The sequence below is a fragment of the Panthera uncia genome, assembly GCF_023721935.1.
Source record: "Panthera uncia isolate 11264 chromosome B3 unlocalized genomic scaffold, Puncia_PCG_1.0 HiC_scaffold_2, whole genome shotgun sequence".
Lineage (NCBI taxonomy): Eukaryota > Metazoa > Chordata > Mammalia > Carnivora > Felidae > Panthera > Panthera uncia.
In genome coordinates this window covers 5644884-5662832 of record NW_026057583.1, presented here as the reverse complement: position 1 = coordinate 5662832, position 17949 = coordinate 5644884, and the positions used below count along the sequence as shown (strand labels likewise).

The window sequence follows — 17949 nt, the reverse complement described above, 5'->3', positions numbered from 1 at the left end:
CTAGCAACTGGGGTGAGTTACAGGGTACCCCGATCAGGCAACTGCCCCACCCCCACTGATGGTTTCCGTTGCCCCAGGGGCACGGTCCAGATGCCTTGCCCAGCCTCAAGGCCCTGCTCACTCTCCCTCCGGTGCCCACGACAGCCCCCAATATACGTGTGTTACCACGGATCCTCTGGCTCCCGCCCCAGCGGCAGACAGTGGGGACCGGAGGGACTTCCCAGCCCCAGGCTCCCAGCCAGCAGCGGTTTTGCCTCGAGGGGACACTTGGCAAAGTCTGCAAAAAGTTTTGATGCCACAACTGGGGCGGGGGGTGGCTACTGGCATCGGGAGGGTGGACCAGGGAGGCTGCTGAGTGTCCTCGTCACAGGACAGACAGGACGGCCCCACAGCAAAGAATCGTCCGCCTCCAGAGGTTAGCCGTGCCCGGGTGGAGAGGGCCTGTGCTCCCTGCGCAGGGAGGACGAGGAACAGAGCGACCTCTGCCTCTGAACGCCACCGACCGCAAAAGGCGTGTCAGGTGGGGACGGTTAATGCCATTTTCTTTTTTTTTTTTTTAACTGTAATGTTTGTTTATTTTTGAGGAGAGAGAGAGAGACAGAGCATGAGCGGGGGAGGGGCAAAGAGAGAGGGAGACACAGAATCCGAAGCAGCTCCAGGCTCCGAGCTGTCAGCACAGAGCCCGACGCAGGGCTTGAACTCACAGACCACGAGATCGTGACCTGAGCCGAAGTCGGTCGCACAACCGACTGAACCACCCAGGCGACCCTGCCGCCATTTTCATTAGACGTGGTTATTGGGTCTTAGACAGTCAGGAAGTCACTTTGGAGGAGACATTCGTCATTCAGAGGGCCCTCAGCGGCCCGTCTTACGCAGAAATTAGAGCCGCGAGGAAGGTGGGGGCAGGGAAGAGGCAGAACTTCCCCTGCACCCCCCCCAACAGCAGGCCCTCTGATGGGGGCTCACGAAAAGGTGGTCTACTTTGAGAACTGACCTCAGGGATCAGGAGTCGCAGGGCAGGAGAGAGCAAAAGGGAGACTCAGATCGGAATGTGCCGGGACCTTCCGTGAAGCCGGACGGAAGGCGCTGCCCAGTTTTGCACCAGATATGGAAGGGGGGGGGCTGATCCTCTGGCTCCCGCCCCAGCGGCCGCGGCTGCCCCGTGGGGTGTCAGCACCCCCCCACCTGCACCCCGGGGAGAGAGCGCCCGGTGGGCTTCTGCAGGCGGCTGGGGCTCGGGAGAAGCCCCAGGGGCCGGGAGCAGGGGGTCCGTGGCGGAGCCCAGACCAGGCGCCCTCGGGTCACACCTGTGCAAACACATTGTTCTGCCAGTGGGGGGGGGGGGGGGTCGAGCGGGAGGGAAGTCACTCGAGGTGGCGGATACGGTCCAGTCCTCATGCCGCTCGCGCACAGAGTCCTGCCGCCACTCTGGCCACCGTCTCGTCCAGACCGCCTGCGGGAGGACCGGCAGGGTGAGCCCCGTGCCTGCCGCCGCTGGTCCTGAGGCAGGAGTGGACGGCGTCTCTCACCTCCCGTCCCGATCTCCCGCCCCTCGGTCCTGCACTGGCCTCGTCCAGGCTGCCTGCGGGCTGACGCGGACTTGTACCCCTGCGGGGTCTGAGCCCTTCATCTCCTCACCTTTGTAGGCGGCTGGCTGCTGCTTGGCCCCTTGACCACTGTTCCTGGGTGGAACCCCCCCCCCCCAAACCCCGGGCCCCCCCGGGGGGCCCCCACGCCCTGGGCATGGTCCTCTCAGTCCCCGCCGTGTGGCTGGGGCACAGGAGTGTTCTGACACAACACGTAGAGACAAGGGTCCCTGCCGGCCGGTCCACGGGCACGACGTGGTCCAGGTAGACGTGGCTGCCCGTCCAGGGGACCCTGGCTGCGTTCCTGGCACAAGAATCCCCTTCCCTGCTGGGACTCGCAGCCGATGACCCAGCAGGACGGAGCGCGATGGACTCAGGAAGCATGCACTTTGTAACAACGTCACTGGGGACGGGGTGAGGTCGGTCCTCGGGTGGGCCAGCGTCGGTGGTCTGTCCTCGCCCCCTGCCCCCGTTCTTTCTGATCTCTGGTCTCCCCGTCTTGCTCCCTCTGGACCCCTGGACAATCAGCCACGCCCATTGCCACCTCCCATAAGTGGGTGTCCACTCCTCCTTGGGCCGACCCCTCCCCCTGTGCCCAGCTGAGCAGCGGGCATGGCACACAGGCTCAGACCCCGTCTGCGGGAGTCCACACACAGAGTCACTCAGGTGGACAGCCACGGTCCCTTTGGAGGGGCCCCGGGAGAAATGTCCGTCTCCCCTGTGACGCGTGACCCTCGCCACTCTGGGGGAGCCCCGTCACTGGGGAGCCCGTCCGTCCAGGCCAGCAGAAGACAAGGCCACCGAGCACCCCAAGGATGCCGGTGCCTCCGTCCGAGGCCTCGGCAGGCGTGTGATTGCCGTCTGCGCCTTCCCGGGGAGGGCATCGCTTGAGGGGCCCCTGGCCTCCTACCACGTGTCCTTCTGACCCCAGGACCCTTCCTGGCTGTGCTCCCAACGGCTCTGGCACCCCTACATTTCCCGGAGGCCGTGGAGCCGAAGCTTCGAGGGATCTCCCGGCCGTGCGGTCGCCGGCTCTGGCTCCACGTGGACGTAGCTGGGTAGCGAGCCCTGCCTCGTGGGAACGTGACTGTATGTCGCCACGTTGCAGCCTCTGTTCTTTGTGCCCCCTTTCCCGGTGCAAGCCCCGCGCCCTCAGGATCCTGGGCCGTTTGTTCCCCCGGCTCCCGCTGGCACGTTCAGGTCCTGGACGCTCTGAGCGAGCACACGGTTTCTTCCCGGAGTGTGGAGCCCCTTTGCCTGCTCTGGCCGCGCTCAGGCCTGGATCTTGGTCTGGAGGCCGGGAGGGAGGCGGGGGCAGAGCTCCACGAAGCAGACGGCGTCTCCGGGGTTTCGTGCCGGTGGTCGGCCGCCTACAGTCTGCAGGCCCAGTCTGGCTCTCCCTCTGTTTTTGTAGGTCAACTTTTATCGGAACACGTCTCCGCTCACTTGCGTCTGTGTTTCCTGAAGCCACGACAGCTGGATAGTTGTGACAGAGGCTCTCCAGCTCCCCGAGCCCGGAATGTTTGCCATCCGGGCCTTTTCAGAAGAACTTGCCGACTCCTGCCTCTTCCGGCGGCCGAGGGGGAAAGCAGCCCAGGGTCGGCCCAGCATAACCAAGCGGGGGTATTGGGTGGCAAGGCGTGGGGCGTCGGGGGCAGAGGACCACCCGGCACGGCTGTTTCAGGTCCTCGGACAAGTCACCAAGCCTCCGGAACCCCCCGTTTGCTCGTTTATAAAACTGGGAGTTCCAGTTCATTCCTTCCCTGCTTTACAAGGTCGTCGAAAGACCAGAGAAGACAATGGAGAGAAAATCGCCTGGGAAACCGCGAGGTGCCATGAAAACGGGAAGCGTCCGTGTCTGCTCCACACCGTGGCGCCGGGCAGGGAGGCCGCGGGGGAGGGTCCCCGGCCAGCCCCAGTCCTGGGTGAACGTCGTGTGGAGTCCTGGGTGCCCACGTCACCCCACGGAGGCCTGGCCTGGGCAGCCTTGTCTGCGGACCCTCCCCCGAGGGTCCGGGGCACCCGCTCCGTGGCCGGCCGTGGCCGCACCTGCTCCTCCTGGCTCCCGTCAGAAACCGTTTCAAACACCCCCGGTGTCTGTGACACGGGTGCAGAGGGGGCTTTGAGCTTCAGACAGTGGCTGGGGGCGGCGGGAGAACGGGGCGTCTGCAGACGGGCCGTTTGACGCTCTGAGGGGGACTGACGGCAAAATCGTTTGAGGGGAGAAAATGGAAGTGACCCAGGAGGGGAACTTCCAAGAGGCCTACGTTTCATCGAGCGAAAGGAGGTTGTGCCGAGAAGCTAGGGCAGCATGAGACATGGCGGGAAACTCAGGAAGATCAGTATCTGGAAGCCGGAAACCCTGGGTCTGCTTCTGGGACTGTCATTCCTTTGCTGTGTGGCTTTGGAGAAGTCACTTGGCCTCTCTGGGCTGCAGTGTTTCTCACCCTTAGCATGGAGGTGGTGGGAATTCCTGCCGCCCAGGTTTGTCATGAGCTAGATCTTTCCGGGGAGGGGGAGGGAGGGTCCGCGGCTCCGCTGGGGTTACATTCTGCCCTTGTGCCTCCTGTTGGCCTCTGCACTTCCACTGTCCTCCCACGTCCGTTCGCACTTGGCGTCGGACAGCCTTGTGTGGATGCGCGGCTTCTCTGGACGCCGTGACCGCGTTCTCCTGAAGCCTGTAACTCGCGCGACCGCGGACACAGCTAGATGCCCCTGATGCTGGCAGCCGGCTTCCGCCCCGCGATGCGTCCTGTGGCGAGGACGGGTCAGGAGCTACAGCCTGCCGTGCAGAAAGAGGCTTTTCTCGGGGAGCAAAGGGTTATTGGTTCACGCGGGGGAGGCACCGCTTGGGAGCGTCCCGTCTCCTCCAAGGTTTTCGGATGGTCGATGCCAGACCTTGTCGCCAAAAGATGTCCTCACAAGTTTCTATAGATAAAACCATTATAGGAAATCGATGTTTTCCTGCAGCTTCCATTATAACTCAGCCACCACGCCCGGATGCAGCCGGTGTAGCCAGAGACAGCGCGGGGCCGGGGCATGGGGGGACCTGTCCTGTGGGGGGCTGCTCTGTGGGGGGGGCTTCCCTGTGGGGGGGCGGGCCGGGGGGGGGGGGGGGGGGTCCCCTTGGGGGGGGGGGAGCTGCCCTGTTGCACGGTCAGCAGCACTGCTCAGAGATCATGGCAGTGGGCCCGCCCACCATCGGCTTGCTGCACGATTATTTCCGTCGCTGAGCCTCAGTTTCCCCATCAGTAAACCCAAGCCGTTGGAATAGATGGAATTCATACCCTGTTAACTCCACTGAACATTCCGCCAAATAAAAGCACTTCGCATGCTTTCTTTCCTCAGCCGCCTGTTTTATCAGAGTGAACATCTCCAGTTGGCCTGGGGCTTGCTGACCGCTATGTATTATGGGGGAAGAGGTGTTCCAGAAGGTGGGTGGGGGGCCGGGGTTCTCGTCCCGCAGCAGACAGACAACTGGCCTGTGACTCTGGATTTTAGTCGTTTTGCTGCTCTCCACTGGATGAGCCACGGCTTCCCGAGAAACCGGTCCCCCTCAGCTACCCTGGGCACAGCAGCTCGGTAGCTGGCAACCTTGTAGGTGGCCTTGGGTGAGAGCCACTCTGGATTTGTCCTTTCCACCGTACCCCATGCATCTCACACACATCTGCCACCTGCCCGTTCAACGAATCCGTGTTTGACATTAACTTAGCCCATAAACCCAGGAGGCTTACGTATTTCCTTCCAGAAACAAACAAGAAACACACTATTGTGTTTCTCGCCCGGGATTCCGATGCTTAGAATGGTTCCGTGTTTCCGATTCCCCTCGTGCATCGTCCCCGCGACTATATAAACAGGACGCTGGCATCACGGCCCCACAGCCACCGAGGCAGAGTGGCCGAGGACGCGTCCCGTTCCTGACTGCGAAAGGGTGCCGTTCTGTCCGTCAGAAGGGAGCACGGTGCCCTGTGCTGGCAGTGCACAAGGTGGCGGGTCTTCCACGCGGCCAGAGCGCATGCAGGGGCACGGGGACGTGGCCGGCCACGGAGCACCACCACCACGAGGACAGCCGGCGCGCCAGACGAGTCTTCGCTGCCGCGCTCGCGTGGAACTTGGTTCTGTTCACGTAAGAAGTTCCACCACCAACTCCGCTCGACGGGAAGTGCTTGTATTTGGGACCACGAATTGGGACCATGAATGACGCCTCGTGATTCACATAGGTTCCGGGTCCCAGTTGTGAGGAGCACGTAAGTGCTGTGTCCCCACAGACACGCACGCGAGGTGATGGTACCCGGGCTGCGGGACGGCTGAGGCCGTGGCAGCTGTCAGCACAGCTCGGAAGCCACGTCGTGCAAGAGATTCGATCCAAGTTATGATTTCCTGAGTCTGTCATGATACGTTTCCACGGACGCGCCCTGCCTTTTTCATGCAGGATGTGTTGACAGGAACGCGGTACCCAAGGTGTTTCATGTGAGTCTTCCTGACCCCTGACCTTGACCGCTGACCCTGAACATCCTCTGCGTATTTGTCTCGGGTGTGAGCCTGAGTGCGGCTGGTTGTTCACAAGTGTCGAAGACAAAGGCATGCGCAGGCCTCCGGGGTGACGGTTTGTGTCATCACTTAACGCGTGCAGGGAGAAACAATCTCAGAGAGGTTGGGTAACTCTCCTGGGGCCACACGGCCAGCAGAGGCCGGGCGGGACTAAGGACAGCATACTAATGGCTCCCCGCTCTGGCAGGTGAGTATGTATCCTTCCCGGTCAGGGGCGGCTAGTGTGGGCCACGACCAGAGGTAAATCCTTCCTCGGAGAAGCTGGGCGGCCAATAGAAATACGGCGTGCGAGTTGAGAGCCCTTTCCTGGGCTGCTCACGGCTCTGAATTTCATCGTTTGAATCCTTTTGTCCTTCTTAGCAATTTTGAGACTCCGTGGACGGCGGTAGCTGGAGACCCCGGGAAGCTGGAGACCCCGGTGGTAGCTGGAGATGGGAAAGCCAGTCCTTGGCATGGCTGTGCTCGGTGGGGGGGGGGGCTCTGCCGTGGAACCCCCTGGAGGACTGGCATTTCCAAGCAAACCACCGAGAAGCTTTGATCGATCCTTTCAGAGGCCTTAGGGATTGGAGTTCTCACCTCAGCAGTGGACCCAGGACCGGATTTGAAGAGGGGAGGCCGCCGTCCGGGTAGGGAACCCCCGTGTGGCCCCAGCTGAGCTGTGCTGAAGGCGTGTTCACCGAGCAGGGCCGTGCCCTGGACGCGGGAGGGCCTGGGAACGGGCGTCACGCACGTGGTGCCCTTCCTCGCGGGACCTTCGCGGTCTGGCTGGGGCGAGGAGGGATGTGCGAGTCTCGGGCAGGCCCCATCGTGCGCCCGCCAGGGGCGAGGACGTCCTACTGTGACCTTGTCGGGCCTGCTGACGGTCTGACCGTTCCGGGACCGGACGCATCACGCCGCTCTGGCTTCGTGTCACTGAACGTTCGGGGCGTGTCCCTGGGATGGGCGAGAATTGTTCGTGCTGTGCCGCAGCCATCTACCGAACAGGGCAGCCGGCTTCGGCCCACCCCACCGGGGCCTGCCAGGGCCGGATCGGGTCTGCCTTTCCCCGGGTGGGCGCATGCCAGGGTCTTGGTGTGTGCCCTCCTTGAACGTGAATTACTGGTGGGGCGGAACGCAAGGGCCGAGCAAGATGGCCAGGCACCGGTGCCTCCTTCTCCCCTTTGAGCAACCTTGCAGCCTTTCAACAACCTTTTCCCGTGAGCCGGCCGCGTGCGGCGTCCGCGGGTGCCCTGTGACCCCCCAGCCACCTGTACGTGTGCGCATGCCTTTGATCTCGCTGGCCGCACGCCCCGTACACGGTGACCGTCCCGCAACCCTGCTGCATGGACGGGGAGTGCAGGGAGGTGAGCGGCCATCTAGACTCGTGGCGCGGTGGGCACGGGCACGCGCGGTGGAGGGAGAGGACAGAAGGCTGCGGTGACAGGCGCACCAGGGACGCGCCCGAGAGCGAGGGACTTTGCGCCGAGTTTGGATGGGACGTGGTTTGGAGCAGGGGCCGGGGACGGTAAGGCAGGGGACAAGAGTGAAGGTGGCAGGTCCTGGCAGGACGGGAGGCACAGCATGGCCTCCCGGGACTGGTCATGTTTGTACTCCTCAACGCTGAGGACCTACTGTGTGCCTGTGAGTGTCCGTAGGGGCGCTGTGGGTGCAGGGGTGAGAGAGACCCCGTCAGCCTGGGTGGGTTGGGGGAATTAGGGGAAGGACCCTACTCCATGCGGGATGCAGTGGGGGCTTCGCGCGGGGTGAGGGCGCCAGCAAATCCACGGGGAAACGCAGAGCTTTCCAGCAAGTGTAAGAAGGTTCAGTCACAAATTTCAGCAGGGAGCCCGAGATCGTAGATGGACTCTTCGGGGTCGGGTGTCAGGACCGGGACTCAGCAGAGAAACCACGCGGCCCCGGAAAATCCGGGGAGGTGTCCGGAGGGGCCCGGCTCGGGGAAAGGTGTGACAGGTTCGGGTGGAACAGAGGGGGTGGGGGCGGGAAGCACAGGGTAACGTGGGAAGCCAAGAGTTACGGTTTGGCCAGAATGGGGACAGGGACACCCGGAGACGGGCGGGCTGCTACCGGGGCCCCGACTGCGGGCCGGGGTCTGCCCATGGCAGGGTCAGCAGGGGGAGCCACGACGGGATTCTTTCACAGTCACAAGCCAGAATCGACAGCAGGGCTGGGAAACCTTTGCACGGGGGGCCTGGTTGTAGAAAATTGTGTGAAGGATTTGGATGAAGTCTCCAGTCGTTGGGGCCGCAAACAGGGACAAGGCAGACCAGGCTTTCCCTCCATGCGGCTGAGAGGTCTAACGTCGAGCATGTCGGGGCCTGAGGAAAAGCAGTCCTCCCACCAAGGTCAAGAGACATAAGACACACATTTTAATTACAGGTCTGTGTGTGAGGCTATGGGGCCGGGAGACAGCTCTGGGGATGTAATAAACGGGGGCAGCCCCGCCGAGCAGGAAGCCCTGAATTCCGTTCCTTTGCTTCCCCTTGGGGCAAGGTCATACTTGTCAAGGAAATTTTATGGGGGAAAAAAAAAAGAAAACCTGGCGACTTTTATTTTCTGCTCCTTACCTCCCAATCCCTACGCAGAGGTATTTTCTCTGTTGGGATGGTAATATATAGGATTCCTTTTGTCGTTCTTATTTTTATTTTATTTTTAGTTCGGTCCCTTGCGTACTCCTCCTTCTCTCTCCAGCTGCTTTCCGGGGTGGGGGGTGCTATCCTATACTCTCCCCCCGTCTCCGTCCTCTTTCCACAAGCAAAAACAGCTCCCGCCCTCCACGGCTCGTCTCCCCCCCACAGTTCGCCTCTCCACGCCTCTCCATGTCCAGAACCTGCCGAGTTCTGTGGTTCAGTTTGTGTAGATTGCTGCGTTAATCCTCAAATCAGTTTTCTAGGTGTGCAGGATGGTTTAGCGTTGATCTGGCTGCATTTCAAGGACACACAAAACACTTCCGTGCTGTTCTGCCATCTCGGCCCCTCCCCCCTTATTTTATTTTTAGAATTTTACACATTTAAAAACATTTTTTCAAATGTTTTATTATCCAAACTTGAGATAGAGAGAGACAGAATGCTAGCTGGGGAGGGGCAGAGAGAGAGGGAGACAGAATCCGAAGCAGGTTCCAGGCTCTGAGCCATCAGCACAGAGCCCGACGCGGGGCTCGAACTCACGAACCGTGAGATCACAGCCTGAGCCGGATGCTCAACCGACTGAGCCCCCCAGGTGCCCCTTAAATTGTACACATTTTTTAAAACAAAGTTTTGCTTTAGAAGGAGAGAGAGAGTCAGGGCGGAGCAGAGGGAGAGAGAGAGAGAGAGAGAGAGAGAGAATCTCAAGCAGGCTCCATGATCAGTGTGGAGCCCAACGCGGGACTCGATCCCATGACCCTGGGGTCATGACCTGAGCCAAAATCAAGCCTCGGAAGCTCAATCCACTGAGCCGCCCGGCGCCCCTTTTCTGTAGTTTTAAAATACAGCGTCTGATAAACTGGTATCTCAGACATCGCACTAACTTTATTTTAGTGGCTGAAGGACAGGCCAGGGAGGTGAATGCACCATACTTTGTACACTCCTTCCCTTTGCCCCGAGACTGTCCTGCCACAGATACAGCTGCCATGGGCATCGTCCCGGACGGCTTTAGGGAAATGTCTCTCATAGCTTCCTACCCTGACTTTTTATAAATCGGTCTGAAAATCCTCAGTTTAGGCCAGAACTTGGCAACTGGGATCAAAATTTCCAGCATCTGGTGAGTTTCTCGCCTGACGCATCTGGGAAGGAGGGGCCTCATTTGTGACGGGGACAGATGTCGCCGTGGCCAAAAATCCGGGCCTGGCAGGGTCAGCTGCTGGTGGTTGGAAGTTCCCGGCGTGCCAGCTCGGTGACTGCCCCCAGGGGCTGCCTGTCTCATCTTACAGGACAGAGTCATTTGCTGGCCGTGGCCGTCTCTCCCGTGGGGTCAGCGCCACAGAGCCACAGAGACACGGCCAAGCACTTGTGAAGTTTGATTTTCAAGGCAGATATGGGGGAGGGGACACAGACCCATCACGGAAATAACTCGAGACACTGGAGGAAGGTAGGATACAAAATGGGAAACGTGAGGGCGCCGGGGGGGGGGGGGGGGGCTCAGTCGGTTGAGCGTCCGACTTCGGCTCAGGTCACGATCTCGCAGTCTGTGAGTTCAAGCTCCGCGTCGGGCTCTGTGCTGACGGCTCGGAGCCTGGAACCTGCTTCGGATTCTGTGTCTCCTCTCTCTCTCTGTCTCTCAAAAAACAAATAAATGTAAAAAAAAAAAAAAGGAAATGGGGAAAGTGGGAATAAATCTGTCCCTACACCCTGACCGCCACATACTCGCTGTGACGGGACAGACAGGCAGCACGCTGGCCACCAGGGGCGCTGTGGGTTCACCTTCTTGGCTCAGGAGGGTCCGCCCCCAGCATGCGGTTTGAGGGGCGGTTAGTTGTGCCGTGCACACCCCTCCTCACCGCCCTCATCCTCACTCTGTCAGCCCCAGGCTGGATACAGGGTGCCTCGTGACACCCGTGACGATGAACCCTTTCTCGGGGGAATCTGGGAGACCCCCATCTTCCTAGGAAATCGCAAAGTGTCTCTTTAGGTGAACAGCCACCAGGTGCCACGTTTGCAGCACGGGGCGGCTTCAGTCGGCTCGCCTGGCGGAGTCCTCCCGCGCAGAGGGCTGATGTGCTCTGCGCAAGGTCACTCCTGGCGGACTTCCTGGCGGGGGCTGCTCTTCTCTTCTGCCCACTCCGGACGCAAGGGTTTGGGCCGCAGACGTTCCGGGGCCCAGTGAGTTCATCTGCTTCTCTTTAACAGTGGCAAGGATGTAAAATACACAGTTTACGAGACTGTAAGTGTCCGTCTATTAAACTGGAGGTGACTTCCAGGCATCGCGGGATGGTGCGTCTTATTACCTACCGGTTAACATGTCTGCTTCCGGGCGTGGTATGTCTCAGCCGGTGCACCCGTGGCTCAGGCCGTGGCGCCGTCTGTGGCACCGTAAAATGCGTGGATCCTGAAGACAGGGTCCTCCCCCAAAGCTGCGAGGCTTCCTGCAGAAATGGCGTCCTGCGTCTGGCCGTGGGCGGTACGTGCCCACCTGAAAGGGCTGGAGGCCCCTCTGTGAGGGTGCAGGCCCCTTCCTCTGCGTCCCCCCTCCCGCGTCCCCTTTCCACCGGCCGCAGCCGCCGTGGTTACAGATTCTCCATTTGGTGCTGCAGGACCCGAGTCCCCTGTGTCACCGCCTCATTTCCGCTGCAGTGTGGGTCACGCGCTCTGCTGCGTGGCACGGGATTTTTCCCGTTCTCAAGTGTGGGGCGGGCATGCGTCGGGGCCACGGGAAAGGAGCCGGGGTAACGCAGACGAGAGTCCCGGCCGCCAGGCCATCTGGTGTTTACGCTGTGGGTTAAAAGCTGGTTCCTGGTGGATGTAAATGCGTGTGTCGAAAATGCGCGCAGGGACTTGAGGAACAGCTCCTTCTTCAGGATTTCGAACACGGGTTTGGGAGTGTTGTTGACCCCGTTTATCTGCACTTTCTGTGGAAACAAAGATAAACTTTGGTCCAGCCACGGGATGATCACACATTCGATATTAGTGTCATCCAAGTTACCGAGGTTTTACGGTAAACCCAGGGGCGAAGGCAGGGTCGAGCGGGGCAGGACGGGTCGCTGGCTGTCCTTGGGGGTCACCGTGGGAGGCTGGGTGTTTGCGGGAATGTGGGGGTGGGGAGCCTGGCTGTGGCGGTCACACCGCGCATTTGATGTGTAAATACAGGGTTTCAGGTGGAAAGAACTTACAGATCATCTCGTGGGATCCTTCAATTGCCGCCGAAGAGATGGGAATCAGAGAGATGAAACTATTTGTCCAAAGTCACGCAGAAAAGCTGATAAGAGGCCCCGATGTTATTTAGATAAAATATTTTGGTGTAAACTTGTTTCCGTGCTGCCTCGCACGTAAGCAACCCTGGATACTCGCGGTCCAGGATCCGGGAAGGGCCCTGGAGGTCTGGCTCGGGAAGGGGGGGCAGCCTCGGGACACCAGGTGGGTGCTGGCTCAGGACGGAGGGACCAGAATCGGGGAGGGGGGGGGCGTCCGACGGCTGGGCTGACCCCACGCAAACGGTCTCCCCTCTCTCCGGGCAGCAGGAATGTTCTCCTGCGGGAAGAGTGATTGTAGGCACGTGCACCGGGAAGGCCAGCGGCCCCTGAGAGGACAGGGGACGCTTGCGCCCGGATGCCCTGAGCCCAGCCACCTGGCCTGGCTCCAGCAGGCACCACACATTCTGTGGGGCAGGGGGGGTCCGTCCCCTTCTCCTAGATGGCAGGTCAGCGGCCAGACCTCGGCCAGCAGGACCGGGCACGGGGAAGAGCCAGTAAACATTCGGGGAAAGCCAGTCCCCTGCAAAAGAGACATTGTGTCCAAACAAGGGAAGACAATTCTAAGGTGACCCATCTGGCTGGGCTGTGGCTTTGGATGTGGTGTGACTCTTTCACCCTTGTGGGGACGGACTGTGACCTGGGGACGGGCCGTGACGTGGGGACGGGCTGCTAGGGAGCTGGGAGGCACAGCAGCCCTGCTCCCTGGTGGTATTTGGACAACAAGGGACTGGACAGCCTCAGACCCGCTGATGACGTGGCATTAACTAGCCGGGAGGGGCCGCCGGTGACTCCTGTGGTCCTGCAAGTCTCCGAAGCCATCACATGACTCAGAACAGCCTCCCCTGCTATTTAAACCAAGAGGGAAGCACTCACTATCGGGGGGGAGCCGACCTTCCACTGGGCCCTGGGCGGCCGCGTCCCCAGCGGCGCACCTGTGCCTCTCCGCCCGCCAGCCGTGCGCGCCGCCCTGTGCCGAGGGGCCTTCCTGTCCCCCCAGCCCCGCCGAGAGCAGATGCACCCGTGACACCAGAAAGACGTTTACACCAAAGACCTTGCGACTAACAGCAAAACGCTGAAATCAAGTCCCCGGGCACTGAGTTGAATAGCGGATGGAAAGGGTTGTGAGTGAGCCGTAGGCTGAAGTGAGGCGTCCTCCCAGACCGCAGAGGAGGGAGGTGCGGGTCGTAGAAAGGAAATGTCCAGGGACGCGAGGGGTCAGTCCAGAGACGGAAGCAGCCATCTAACTGCAGCGTGAGAGGCGGAGAATACGTAGACCGGGCGGGGGCGCGGGATCGGGGAACCACGAGAGCGCGGCGTTTCGTCCAACTGTGGACAGACCGTGGTCCGCACACCTGCCACGTAGGGGGAGTTGAGGAGCAAGTCCGTGACGACAGCCGGCCGTGCGGTGTGGCATTTCAGCTGCAAGGACGTAGACAGAAAATTCTCCAAACTCCCAGAAAACACAGGCAGAATATCGACGTCCGAATGAGAATCAGGCTCACCCCAGCAGCCCGGGGTGAGAGAGGAAGTCTACAAGGTGCTGGGGGAGGAGGGGGTGTGTTTGCTGCTTGAATGTCCTCTCGGTACGTCATCATCCGACTGGGGGGTGACATGCAGGCATTTTTATAAGGACTCCGATCAGTTTACCTCCACAGACTCTCCGGAAGGGAGAGCTACAGGATACATTCCAGCAGGAAACAGAAAGATACTAGGAGGAAACAAAAAAGAATCAAGCGTGAATTTCACATATTAATTGTGCGATTAAGAATAATTTTTACAAGGGGCGCCTGGGCGGCTCAGTCGGTTAAGTCCGACTTCAGCTTAGGTTATGATCTCGAAGTTCGTGAGTTCGAGCCCCGCGTCGGGCTCTGTGCTGACAGCTCAGAGCCTGGAGCCCGCTTCGGATTCTGTCTCTCCCTCTCTCTCTGCCACCGCCCCCACTTGTGCTCTGTCTGTCTGTCTCTCTCTCTCTCAAAAATAAAAAAAAAAATTAAAAAAATTCATAAGATAGCTTTTAAAAGATAGTTTTAATTAAATTGGAAATCTCAAGGACATTATAATGGAAAAGGAAACAACCATACATTTGATGTTAAAAGCCTAGGTAATGAAGATTTAAAACAAAATGTTTTGAACACATACGCACAGAACGGAGCTAAGACAGGATGTTCTCGTTGCTCTGCAGGGGGCGACCTACACCCATCCCCGTGTGTCCTGTGGGCACAGACCGCTCATTGGCACCTGTAGTAACCGGAGGAGGGAAGAGACGGGATCCATGAGGAATGTTCCCAAACGACCCCGTGGTCCTGATACGTGGGGGGTAGCGGGAAGTGCACACAGAGGGTCTCTGAAGACGGGGCTGGGAAGGCCCACCGGGGTGGGGACTGGGGGTGTGTGTCGGGGTGGGGGCATCGGGGTGGGGGCTGGGGGGCGCCCACGGGGGTGGGCTGGGGGTCCTGCCAGGTGGAGGCGCTGGAGTGGGGTCTGGGAGGACCCCACGGAGTGGGCGGCTTTTATCCGTGTGAGTCCGCGAGTGCGCCTCGTGGCTGGAAAGTCGCCCTGGTGAAAACACGGAATCCCGTCTTGGTGAAGGACGCCGCTAGACGCGAGCGCAGGTCAGATGTTTCAAGTAGTGGACGAGCCCGCAGGAGCTCTTAAGGCCTTTGGTAAAGTGTAATTCCCGTGTACATTTAAGCTTTATCACTATGCAAGCACCTGTTTGACAATAAAGCAATTTTGTTGCTAATCTATGTGCGTGTCCGCACAGGTATATACGCGTGTGTCCGCATACGGGTGTAGCGTCTCGGTAGTGAGACGTGTGCGTACGTACGCACGCGGTCACGTGCGTGGTTGGCAGGGACGTGGGGCCGAGGGTGGAAGCAGTGAGGCACAGCTGGAGCTTCCGCGCGGAACTGGAGCGGTGACCCCGTGACGCTGCTGTCACAGATGACCCCTCGGTGGCCCGGGACAACCTCTCCCCCGGATCCGTGGGCCGGAAGTCCGGGGGCCCCGGATGGAGCTGCCGGTGGCCACGGCTGGAGCAGCCGAGCCGGGACGTTCCCGGGGGGGGGAACGGGGGGACCGTTCCCCGACGCTGGAATAAATACCCGGGGGTCCGCAGCGATTCCAGCGTGCGCCGAGGAGGTAAAGAAGCGAGGGAGAAAAGGCAATTGCGTTCGTCTGTTATCTGGAAGAAGTCGGTGCGGGATGCACGTGGCGCCTTCCTTCCAAGGAATATGGTTCAGAAATGGGGAAAAACAGGGCGACTTTGCGGTGGAGAAGCGTGACCCACGTGACCAAAGTAGCAGCAACGGTGATGCGCCGGACGGGCGGTAGGTCCCTGCGGTCTGATGTGTGCCGAGGGCACTTCACCTCCGTGGTTCCCTCCCCCCAAACCCAGAACCCGTCTAACTATGAGGAAAACCCAAGTGAGGGACAGTCTGCAAAATACTGACCCGCCTCAAACTGCCAAGGGCATCCCAAACGAGGGGGGGTCTGAGAAGCCGTCCCGGCCCCAGGAGACCCGGCGGGGAAATGCGAGGCAGTGTCCACAGGGGGTCCTGGGACAGATCAAGGCAGTGGGTGCAGACGACGGAGGCCCAGAAGATGTTGGGCGACCGGAGTTCGTACGGACGCATCAACGCAAGGTCGTCGCTCGTGCCGGGTGAACCGTGTTAACGTCAGATGGTAGCAGCAGGTGGAATCCAGTCTAGGGTACGTGGGCATCTCTTGTGCCGTCTCTGCAAAGCCCCTGCGACTCGAACACTGTTGTTTAGAAGAAGCTTGTTAACAAATACAGAGCTCGGAGGCAAGCCTGCTTCATTCGTGTGTTTCTTTTACCCTCGTTCTTTCAGATAATGAAAATATAAGTGACTGACTAAGTAAATGCAAAAGAAAACAAACAAAGGGCCAGGCCGTGGGCTTCCTGTGATAACCGCTCCTAGCAGCATCCCGGGAGTTTGGAGCCCGGCTCACCTCTGAGGACGGGCTGGCTGGAGCCTGCGGTGAGCCTTCTGCGGGCATCTCCGCGCCAGGAGCGAACTGTCGAAACAGGCGTTCGCTAACGAGGGCTCGGGAACTCGCTGTCCCTTAAGCGCCTGGATTCACCGGAGACTTGCGACGTGGAATAATGCATCCGCCACACCCAATCAAACACCGATGATAATGCTGCCTTTGGATTCTGCCGGAGGGTTTTCATATCTCATTTTCTCGTCCGATGCCCGCAACCGCCCCTGATGCAGGCAGAGGCTGGCTGTCGCTGCGCTGGCCCCTTCACCGCCCTTTAACCGGCGGTGGTTGCTGCACACAGACAGTAACGGCGGGTGGGCTGAAGCCACCGCTGGACCCCACCGTCTCGCTGTCGGCTGCCCCTGACCACGCAGGCCGCTGCCGCTCTGGCCCCAGCTCCAAACCCTGCTGGTGGCATCTGCCCGTGGCCCCCAGTTTTGTCGGACTAGCACAGGCCCTCTTGCTGATATTGGCCCACCGTTCGCGCATGGCTCTCAGCCTTGTTCACTCCCCCAGTGTTACACCCTCAGCCGGGGTACCCACCCCTCTGCCGCTGGCCTCGAGGAGCATCCCCGGGGAGGGCTGGACATTTCCATGAAACGCTGTCCTCAGACTCTGCAGTGTGAGATGCCAGTTGCTGTTTGCTGGGTTTTGTTGTTGACCCCACTTTGCCCAAACCCATACTTTTATGCAGTAAAATCAAATTACTGATTTGCACAAGAAGATGTACAAAAATATAAGCCAAATTGTTTATCATTCAATTCAACAGACAGGAAGCTGCTTTTGTAGAATTTATAAATGCGTCTTCCAGTTTCCGTGTCTGTGCCGTGGTGGGTGGGTCCGCTGTGGGTCAGCACCAGCCGGGGCGGCTGCGGCCTGGGGACCTGGGGCGAGCACCCAGACAGGCCCAAATGCAGGCCTGCTCACCCCAGGTCCCAGACCGGGCCACCCGCACCTGCCGGTCCCTGCGGCCTTGGCCCCAGGGTGGCCCCGCGGGGAGGGCAGTCAGCTGGACCTTGAGCTGCAGGGGTGGGGAGGGTGACTACTCTTAGGCTGGACCCCCAGGGGACATCCGCAACAGAGCCCGTCCCTGAGGAAGCCAGGAGGAAACGGAGGGGAGAGGGCTCCCCCAGGCGGTGCAAGGCCCTGGAGCAGGGGGCGGAGGAGGCCCCCAAGGAGGAAAAAAATCCTTGTGTTGGAGCAGAGGGTCGGGGAAAATGTCCCTGAACCCCGTTAGACAGGGACAGGAAGAGCGGGGGCGGGGAGGGGGAGCATCCTTGGAGATTTCTGTCCCCTGCCCAGGACAGCCGTCAAATATCCAGACACTGGATTTCACTGGGAGCCAGAGACCCGCAGGGACTGGCCTGGGATGAGAAAGGGGTCCTGCGTGGAGGCCGTGAACCGCAGGCCAGGATTGTCCACTGGGCACACACCACTGAGTGTGAGTGGTGGCTTCAGCCACGGGACAGAGGGACTGCCTGTGTGCAGCTGAGGCTCCGAGTGGATGTGGGACGGAGCAAGGGGACGTGGGGGGACATGAGGGGATGGGGGGAGACGCGGGGGGGACATGGAGGGGACACAGAGGGGACATGGGGAGGGGAGAGCACTCCCTGGACCAGACCAGGGAAGGGAAGGGAGGTAAAGAGGCCGATGCACACGATGCACACGGAGGGGGCTGGCAAGGCAGGCCTGAGGGAGGGAGGGAGGGAAACCGGGAGGGGGGCGAGCCAGGAGACATTTCCAGATCTAATTTATGAAAACTCTCCAGAAATGAAAGAAGGTTTGAACTTACAGACCAAAGGTATACACTGGGTTCCGGGAACCATTGATACATTATCAGCAACAAATAGTGTCTGCTAAAAGTGAGGGGGGAGTGAGGGAAGGAAGGAGGGAAGAAAGGAGGGAAGGAGGAAGGGAGGGGGG

The 17949-nt window shown here is 60.1% G+C and overlaps 1 protein-coding gene across 2 annotated transcripts in view; it reads left to right on the top strand.

Moving 5' to 3' along the window:
• Nucleotides 1–17949, top strand: part of TMED3 (transmembrane p24 trafficking protein 3) — an 87922-nt gene that overhangs the window by 36530 nt on the left and 33443 nt on the right. Inside the window, exon 3 of one of the 2 annotated variants that reach the window (XM_049614382.1) lies at nucleotides 15873–16802. The exons of the other annotated variant lie outside the window; for it this stretch is intronic. Coding sequence (XP_049470339.1) covers nucleotides 15873–15887 — 15 coding nt within the window. The 3' untranslated portion in view covers nucleotides 15888–16802. Of the gene's footprint in view, nucleotides 1–15872; nucleotides 16803–17949 lie in introns of those variants that run through there. 2 annotated transcript variants of the gene reach the window in all.